The 10283-nt window shown below is 41.0% G+C and overlaps 1 protein-coding gene across 1 annotated transcript in view; it reads right to left on the bottom strand.

The window, feature by feature from the left end:
• Positions 1-4129: 4129 nt before the first annotated feature.
• The window catches only part of unm_sa1261 (un-named sa1261), a 20647-nt gene continuing 14493 nt past the window's right edge, over positions 4130-10283 (bottom strand). The window contains exons 3-4 of the mRNA XM_042221523.1: positions 6704-6906; positions 4130-5503 (exon numbers count right to left, since the gene is read on the bottom strand). Of these exons, the coding sequence (XP_042077457.1) occupies positions 4682-5503; positions 6704-6906 (1025 nt within the window). The 3' untranslated portion in view covers positions 4130-4681. The remainder of the gene's footprint in view (positions 5504-6703; positions 6907-10283) is intronic.

Genomic DNA, 10283 nt, shown 5'->3' with positions numbered 1-10283 from the left:
TTTCGATGACTTGCTTGTTGAACTTTTCCATATTAAGATCCTTCCAACAAAAGGACAAGGTCAGAGTTAGAAAAGTAACAAATGGATAAGAATTTTTTAAACCCCAATGCTTTGTTGGGGTTTTTAATGTAAAAATGTCATTTTAAACCAAATTATAAGGACACAGCAGCCCAACATTTGCCTCTTTAATCTTACACAAACTGTCTTTTACTCCTCCTCTTCAGTCCGTCTCTTCACTTCCTGCCTCAGGACAAGCCACGCTTTGCTCGAGCGGATCTCTTGTCTTAGGGCTGAGCACAGCCCTCCTCTCGTCTCTGCAGCTCAGCACAAACTGCTGCTGACACCGAGACGAACCAAAGACGTGAACGACGCTCGGAGCAACGCTTTGTTACGTAATGTAGGAGCACATCAGCAGAACATAGAAACAACAAAAGCCCATAAACATTTACTTTTAAAAAAAATAAGCATTAAGAGAGACATTTAAATCAAATCCTTTGGTTTTTTTAGGGTAATTGATGAAGGTGGTGCCTCAATTTCATCTACAATTCCAAATGCTGGGTCTGGGACAAATGTTCTAAATACTACAAAAACTCTGCCCACATTTTTCCTCAACTACTCTGAGGAGTGTGTGTAACATCTGTCTGCATCCTGTGTTGGAAATCAAATCAAACTATCCTCCATGCTTTACTTCCTGAGCTACAATTGGTTATTAATTTCCTGCCACTTATTTTCACCTTTGTGAATAAAGAGCTTGAGGTTCTAGCAAGAGCCCAGCTTGGGCTTCATCTTCGCACATAGCCGTCCATAGCCGATATCACGATCGCACTTAGGGCTTACTACCAAGTCTTCCAGCCCAGCACCCTCACAGGATACAGATGTCCCAGCTGGGAATCAAACTTACAACTCCCGCTTCAAAGGCGTGTAGGCTTACCACTACGCTAAACTGAACCAGCTGCTATATATACACCATTTAAATATTTCGACATGTGAAATGCTCAGTGGTGTTATTTCGAGTGCTTGCTTTCTAGATTTGAAACCTTTGTTTGATGTTGAGCAGATGAAGCTGTTTGGCAAGCTTGTGAGGTTTTCTGCTATAAAAGGTTTTGTGTTCAGAGATATGAGAAAAGGATGGATTCCATGAATGGTACAGTGGCTGATATGAGAAACTGTAATAAAATCGTTGTTTTCTGAACTTTTACAAAGGGCCTGAGGTCCAAACTACAAAGGCAGATCAAAGGCAGCGGCGTAACCCTCGTGAACTCCAGTCCTCGGGTATTTCACTTTTTGTTTCTTGATAAAACTAAACAAGCAAACGCCTCACTGGCGTTGCTGAATATGTAAACACGCTGGTGGGAGAAACTAAGATCAGTAAGTGCAGGCCTCTGCTGTAATTACTATGCTGCACATGCCTAATGATTTGCTTTCCAGCTCAGCTTCCCGTCTCCTTTGTATTCAGGCAGATTGTTTTATCGGACTGGCATCAGAAGGGCTCGCTTCACCCTGCTCGTTCTCATCAGCCTGTAAAATGCTTCAGTTTAAATGTCCTGCTCAGCTGCTTTAGGTTTAAGCCTCTGTAGGTTGTTGTAGCTCTGTGGTTGATGTATGGATAACACTGTATGAGAGGTAGGAGGGTTATGTAATTCTTTCTTTAGCCAGTTTTTGAAGGCAGTCACTGCTCATTACAGCCAAGCCTCAAACATGGCTCAGTGCTTTTACAGCTTCGCAGGGCGTTATGAGTTAATTGGGGCATAACTATGTGACCGACTTATAGCAAAGCTTGATCTAAGGCTTAAAAATAACACTGTAGTGTGCTTTCAACCACTGAAGCAGTAATGCATGTGCTGATACAGCCACAGTTTGATCAAATGAAACGACAGTATCTAGCTTGCAGTTGTTCCCTGCTTCAAAGCCGAGCAGAGAAAAATCCAGCGCCAACTCTGATTGACAGTTTTCATTTTTAATGATCAGAGAGGGGAGAGTATGAGCTGGAATCACTGCACAAGGTTTCATCTGCTGAATAAAAAACCACAGACATCACATTAAAACACAGAAAGACTTCCTGCTGTCATTGGTAAATCAGAGTCTGGGATTAAACCCTCAATGTTGGGGAGAAGAGGGACATGTGCTAGACACTCGTGGTGAAGAGGTGAACTGGTCGCTTGACCAGTTGGTGAGTGTTCCTACCTTAACCTGTGATCTGGGTAAGGTCAAGGTCACTGATAGAAATAGCCGAAAGGAGTTTGTTCTGTGGGGCAGCTGGGCTTTGATTAATTTACGTCCACATAAATCAATGTGATGCACTCATCCTGCATTGTGTTGTGGCCAACTGTTGGTCACCAGTGATTGCATAAGTGTGGTCTCTGATTGTAACTTTACTGCTAGTTGTAGTTTCAGCCATCTGTAAACACCTCAGAGCAGAGCCCGCTTTTTCAATTCAGTTTTCAGAAAATGTATATTGCGAAGTAAGAGAAAAATGAGATCCACATATGAGGACATTCGTTTTAAATCTCGATGGAACAGTGGCAGTATAATGTCCTCGTAAGTGGATATTAGGCGCTTGTAGAGCAAAATTTGGTATTTTGGTCGAGACAACCCAAAATGTGTCGTCCACACATATGGACACCAGGTCCTAGGAGGTTAAACGGGAAGAAACCTCCAGTAAAACCAGGCATTGGACAGTCTTGTTTCCAAAGGAGCTGTTGAGGTGGTGTGGTCTCCTATGACAATTATAGAGCTCTCTATCCAACAGTGATATCTAGTTGGCACCACTCCATCTACCGAACTAGCTTGGGCTCCTTTCCTACCAAAGATGGGAAGTTCCAGACTCCTCGGACCAGTCCACACATCGGAAGTTGGCTCTATCAAGCCCTTTTTTTTTTTTTTTTTTTTTTTTTTTGGCCTTTGGCTGCCTGTCTGGTTATAAAGCAAAGTGGGTCCCCTATTGGTTGGTGGATCCATGGGCTAAGGCTTGACCCAGAAGTTCCCCTTCCAGGTTTGGCTGCAGGAAGGTACCTGGGGCCCCTTTTCCAGCTGCTCAATCATGTCAGTAACGTCTCAAAAAGCTTAGTCTATCCTCTCGCTGGGATCAGTTTGCCTCAGGTAAGATCTGCTGATTACTGTTTATAAATGTATTTAATAATTACAAGTCTTTTAATATCAGAGTTTTATTTAGCAAATTTTCACCACAGTAACGTTACTCCATGCAATACTTTACAAAAGAAAAAAGGGGTATAAGAAGCATTTTGTGTCTCCTGTCACATTTTCAGTGTTTACAGTTTGTTTTTTTTATTAAACCAATACTAAAAAAAAGAAGACAACTTATAGTATCACCAAATACCAAATCTGCTCTTTTACCTGAACAGCTTTGGTGACATCTTATCCCCCCCGCCTCCCCAAAACAGTCCAAACATATCGCAGAATAACTAACTGTTCAATGAAAGGGTACAGTTTTCCATTTTCGCACCATGCAACTAGAAAAACTGTTTTGAATTTTTTTTAGTAGTTATTTGATAATATTAGCAGATAATCTTTGACAGACCATAAAAAGTGTGCATTTAGATTACTTCCTAATAATGGGGGTAGGCTAAAGTTGACTACATATCTGTAAGCATTTTGGATATCAGGATAAACATGAGAAAAAAAAACTTAAATTTTTTATGAGCGGTCACAACATCATGGCCACTTTAAGGTAATTTTGTAGAAACACATTAAAAGCTTCTAAAATTAAAACCAAAAGAATTGGACGAACAGAAAAACAGCTACGGCATAATGTCCAAGCCGTCTTTGTACTGTTTAAACAAGGCGGTACTTTAGTGTAATACCACTTTGGCTTACTGCATCACGTTGTGGTTCAGTGTAGCATCCTGCTAATACGAGCTATTTCAATGTTATTTAAGCTAGTCTTAGCTCATTTGTGTTGGGAGGGGACTCGAGACAAGAAAATTTTTGATTTGAAGGAGTCTTTCAGCAAAATACAAAATAATAATAATTTAAAAAAAGATAGAATGCAAAAACGTTCACCACACTGCCACCTTGTGGTGAACGTTTTCATTGGCCTGGAAAATCCACCTGCTTCTACAAATTCTTCTTTTTGTTGTAGCTGAAAATTAATTTTATTTCTCATAGGGGGAAAAAAAAAGAAGAACAAAACAATCTTCAGCTCTGTGGTCCCACTTGATAAAATAAATACTAAATAAATTTATGTGACATAAATAAATAAATTAACTTCAAATAAAAAACGCTTTACATGAACAAATCTACCAAATGTGAACATAACTAGCACGTTAAACACAAAGTCACGGTCTCGTTACACACAAACCATGTTCGTCGTCTTCTTCAGTTTCTCTTTTCTTTATTTTTTTAACCTATTGCTTGTGGATTATGTTTGCTTTTCTTTGTTTTCCTGTCCTCAGCTTTTCTTGGTTGCTTTTTTTTTTTTTAATCCTGTAACTGAAACCACACACAGGAAGCTACAGCTGTGTGAGTGTCGCGGGTCATTTCCTCAGAGTTCATCTTCATCAGAAATGAGCAAATCCACGACAAAGCTACAACATACGTCAGACTGTCGTTCGTTTCCCGATGCCAAACATCGCTCGCCGCACCTCTTTCTCCCGCTCGGAGAAATCTTTTTCGTCAGCACACACGCGTGAGCAGGTAGCACGAAGGCAGCGCTGCGCCGTCTCTACACGCAGATCTCAATGGGCGTGGTCACCAGGATGCGCCCTCTTTCGTTGTTCTCTCTGTTAACTCGCTCGTAGCTGCCGGTGGAGGACGGCGAGCTGTTGGTGGACATGGAGGAGTACTGGGTGTCCATCATGATCCCTCCCTTTGCCGCCACGCAGGCAGGCGACAGGCTCTGTTGCTTCAGTCTGTCCACAAGTACGTCCTCTTCTGATGACGATGAGCTGATGTCCAGAGGAGGCGCGCTACTCGCCAAAGCCCCGCTGCTGCCATTACAGTTCCCGTTCTCGGTATCCAGCATCCAGCACTGGTTGAAGTAACTGAAGACTTCTTTGACAGAGCAGCGGCGATCCTGCTCGATCGAAAGGAGCCTACGAAACATTCGCAAGGCTTCATCGGTGAAGCGGCGCCACTGCGACGGCACGGCGGCGGTCCGACGGCGTTGCCAGCGGACAAACTCCTCGTAGAAGGCATCATTGGGCATGGCCTTCTCCCAGGGGAAGTTTCCTGTCAGCATGCAGAAGAGCAGCACCCCGAATGCCCACACGTCTGTGCTGTAATCCACGCAGAACCCCTCATGTCGGGAAGTGTCGCACAGCTCCGGTGCCGTGTACGGGATGGTTCCGCTCACGCGCTTCACTGGTGATCCGGCGCGTCGTGTCATGCCGAAGTCTGACAGCTTAACCTTTCTGCACTCTCGGTCAAAAATGAGGACGTTCTCGGGTTTGATGTCACGATGCACCAGCTTCTTGCAGTGCAGGTAGTCAAGAGCAATGGCTACCTGGTGCACGCAGCGCTTCGCCACCGCCTCAGGAAGTCCCACCTGAACAGAGAACAAGAGGAGTAGGAGAAGGTCATGTACATGAAACTGAAGTTTAGGTACATATAAATGGGACAAAGTTCAGAGGATCTGAATCTTGCTTTAACAAACCTCATACTTACCACTTTCTTACCGGCGCCATGCTTCCTGAGAAGCTGCCCACATTGTGTTTTGGGAACTGAACATTACATAACTCATAGAAAAACATGAAACCAGTTGTAGATGACACAATAAAGGTGGTGCTTGCGTTTCCTTTTCCCCTCAAGATAACATCTGCACTTCCTGCGATCTACTATATTAACAGTAGGTCACGTTAGATTAAATGCCCATTAACTGTGGTAAAAGCTCTTTAACACAGTTTTAGATATAATCTCCCTTTATACAAACACATCTATGTAAATGCTCATCATAGTGACCTTTTACACTGGGCTCATGTTTGGCCAGTGTAAACAGGAAGCAGAGTGCTGGCTGCTGACGACAAGAACACTCATTTCGAGGCAAAACGTGACGTCACGGCATCTACATCTTTTACACCATTTCCCGGGACACAACAGACCAGCATAAAGTACAGACGGGCCAGTTTTTACCATCAGTTTTCAATACAAAACAGATATTCTGGACATAGATTCATACTGGTGGATTCACTGGATTCTGTTTGTAGGGTGTAAGGTTCGTTAACTACAGACGGGAATTTACAGAATGTCTTTTTAAGGTCGTCTCATTTAGGTCTTGGCACTATAAAAACCTCTTTAGCAAACACATAAAATATTTCTCTCTGACGGCCTTTTATTTTAATAATGCTTTACATTTTAGTCCGTGAATTTTCATGTTTTGGCACAAAAAGGACCCCGAGCGCTGTCGGGACTGAATGCCAATGTGTAATTTGCAGCATGTATGCAGCTGGGGCTTTTCAGTTTCAAGGAGGATTAAGGGATAATCATCTGGATTATTTGAATAAACCTACATCAAATATAGAAACCGTCCATCCACTCAGATTTCCTATCCAGGTCTGGATCGTGTCGGCAGCAGTCGGCCACCCCTGCTGTGCTTCTCACTCTTCCAGGGGAATATTGAGGTGTTCTCAATACAACTTGGGTCTGCCCGGCATCTCCTCCCAGTCGGACATGTCTGAAACGCCTGACCTGGCTCCTTAGGATTTGGAGCAGCTTATTTGTTAAACTACAGGAATGGCTAAGCTCTCACCTGTGGAGGGATGATGTCAAACAGATCTCCCGCCTGCGCGTACTCCTGAGCAAAGATGTAGTAGTCGTCGGTTTCGAAGGCGATCCCGTACATGTTGATGATGAACGGGCAGGGCGACAGGTAGAGGGAGATGCTGTACTCTCTCAGGAAGCTCTTCAGCTTGGTGGTCTTTTTCTTCAGAAACTTTAGCGCCATTTTCGTGCCTGAAAACGAGGACAGGACCGGTTACATAACCTCCAGTCTCACTCCTCCTTTCTTGTTCTTTTGCACCCCATTAAAGTGTTTAGGGATTTATTTCACAGCTGTCTAATTGCTTCCAAGAAACTTAATTAAAACAATTTGATGAATAATTAAAATCTCGACAGAGTCAAATCCTGATGATTTATGCTTTAAGTATTTAAAATCCTCTGCTGCAGTAGTTATATTTGCACTGTGTGAGCAGGATGACGCTGCTTTCATGTTTAAAGTTTTGCAGAAAGCGTCGTTTACAGATGGAAATGTAATGTAAAACTTGCACGACAGCACGTTGTCTTCAGCCGCCTCACCTCCGCTCAGTGGCCGAGAACAAGAGAAGCACCGAGGGGACATGAATTCCCAGGACTAATCTGATAATCTGAACGCTGAGGGGAAAACCCCCCAGACAATAACCTGGACGGCTGCCATGTCTGCTTATAATTTCCCCTCCAACAGGCAGCGTGTCAGCAGAGACTTCTCCAATACCACCGGATCAGCTCTCCTAAAGTGCTTTGTGCTTCTTACAGCATCCAGCCACTTTAGAAAGGTCGAGGGGGATTTTCTGTTAGTCGGTGACACAGTTTAAAAAGAAATAAATTAAAAGGTATTCTTGGTAGCAACACTTTGTGCCACCGCAGACTGTACAGAAAAGATCAACAGAATCTAACCACAGTTCGTGAGATTGTCACGATCGATGAAACAGCCATTTGAGAAAATGTTCATTCTCTCAAAGGTCTTTCCATCATATCTAAAATAATTTAAAGAGTCATATTTACAAAGATGTCCACTGGAGGTCTTTCACAAGCACCGTCCATCCTTTTACTCTGCCAACCTATCCTGATGCATTTGAAGGAAGTAAATGAATTGATAAGAACTCAAACAGCAGTTAAATATGATAAAGTGCTAGCTTAAACATAAAAATGTGTACTTGTTTGCAGTGTATTATTTCATTACTTTGATAAGAGAAAATGTTACTAGACTTTAAAAAAAAATACCCTTTTTATTTCACTTTAAATGGGTTTGCAGATGTTTAATTGCAGTGAACACCAAACCCAATAACCAGCAGGTTGTCTAGTAACATTACTACAGGACTGAAGTATAATAAATGCAGCTTCCTGGCTGTGCAGAGCCAACATGTCTGATTTGCACAGATTCCAACAACAGCAGGTCGTCTGCAGGAATTTCATCATGTTTATATGGGAATTTAGTTGCTTTGTAAAAGATCCTGATGGCTAAGCTGCAAAAATAAACAACATCTGTTCAGGGAGACTCGGCCGATTCCTGTTGAGCTACGACTGAGAGTTTTAGAGCAGAAACTAAATATAACCTATATTTAGGGCGAAATAAATCTACCCCACTGAACAATCGAGTCCCTGAACAAAACATCAAAGATGTTGGGGTTGTTTTCCTCTGAAACCGAAACTTACAGTTTTACATAACAACAAACTCATCATCAGGTAAATATACTGCTCGTGTAAATATAAACCTATTGTTTTGGCAACTGGCGATTTAAAAACAGATGTTCTATAACCTAATCTAAGTTTCTAGTTTGTCACTATCACACTGAAATATACCTTCTCATTTTGAATCTCTGCTTACATACTTTACTATTTAATCTATGTAAGTGAGTCAGTCCAATATAGCTAGCACATTTTTGAAAATAAATATTATAATAATACATAGAAAATAATGTTAATAGAATTTGCCATATTATTCAAATCTTAAACCACTGATAGAAAAACATTTTTTAAGACTTTATTAGACTATTATGTCTAATGTTATTTAACTGTGATTAAAATTATAAGTAAATAATTCATAACTGGCATCAGTTACACATTTCCAGATACATCCAGTTCAAAATAATCCTTATTTATTTTAGACTTTGTCTTTGTGCAGCCATCACTTCATCCTTTCACTGAAACCAACCACTTCTACTCTGATTGGCCGTGTTACCGTATTTTTATCTCATTTGACTTTAACTGCTGAAAGTTTGATCTAAATATAAATAAATAAATAAATAAAATAAAGAACAAAAAAGAATAAATGAATACAATTTTTAACGATCCACTTCGGTTCACAGAAGATTCTAAACTTAAATCAACAAGCTTTGACATATCACAGATTCATTTACACCATCAGTACTTATACATACGAAATACAGAAAAATAAAAACAATGATTGACATACTCAAATTTCAAATTCATCATAAAGGATGACAAAGAGAAACAGACATTTGAATTGAATTAATAAGATATTGGGAAAACAACCTTTTAAGGTTTTAATTGAGTTTTAACTTTGAAATACAAAATGCATTTCAGACTGCATGTGACTGCTTAAAATGTCGCTAAAAGGGATTAAAAAAAACTCGCAAGTTCTACACATGTCGCAGAAACACCTGGGGATGAAACACTTGAGTTTGTTCATTTAAAAAAAGAAAGTAAAAAGGTTAAATGTTACACCTTCAGTCCATCCATTTCCACAGGTAACCTGATTTTCTGCTCCACACTGAAGGTCAGGTAATTTAAGCTACACTTATTAACGGCTCTGGGAAGAAGCTGGCGGTTCACTACCAAATTATGAAACCAAAAGGTATATAACATTTTTTATAAATCCATTAACGGCACACCTCAAATGGCTTGAAAAGGTCACCATTTGTCACTCCCAAGAGTCTGCTGCTACTTGAAATAGGCAGTGAAGCAGAGGCTTTGTGACTCCATATAAAAAAAAAAAAATAAAAAAAAAGACTATTAAGAGGCTGAGAACAGATGGGCAACAATTTGGATTTTAATGTGAAAAGGTTAAACAGATTTTCAGTCAGTTAAGTGGTGAATTGAGGCAGTTTGGATCTTGACCTGGGCTAAAAATCCCTGCAAGAAAGCGACCTCCAGTACCTCCAATTTGGGTTTTTTGAAAGTAAACACTTCAGTTGTGAGCAGAAGTACTTTACCTTCACAAACACGCCGTCATCCGACTCGAGAGCTGCTTTCAGTGTGTGAATGTGTGTGTGAATGGGTGGATGACTGGATATGTAAAGCGCTTTGGGGTCCTTAGGGACTAGTAAAGCGCTATATAAATACAGGCCATTTACCATTTACCATTCATATTAGACTGTGTTATTACTCCGAGTCACAAAACAGGGCCACAAATGAGGACATCTCATTTCCTGCAAGTGCAACCCTGCAGATCTGCTTATTTTGTGGGCAAATGAGTTTCTCGGAAAATCTCCTCTCCCCAGAAGAAGCAATGGATCTGAATTTCAAAAAGAAAACTGTCTTCATGGGCTTTACCTTCTGGTTCATTTTTCCTCTTATGCAAGATGAGGATGAAACAGATGTGAAAAAAAAAA

Source organism: Haplochromis burtoni, unplaced genomic scaffold (assembly GCF_018398535.1).
Source record: "Haplochromis burtoni strain Fernald_Lab_line unplaced genomic scaffold, NCSU_Asbu1 Contig_68, whole genome shotgun sequence".
Taxonomy (NCBI): Eukaryota; Metazoa; Chordata; class Actinopteri; order Cichliformes; family Cichlidae; genus Haplochromis; species Haplochromis burtoni.
The sequence above is the reverse complement of the archived record's forward strand: the minus strand, read 5'-3'. Positions and strand labels throughout refer to the sequence as shown.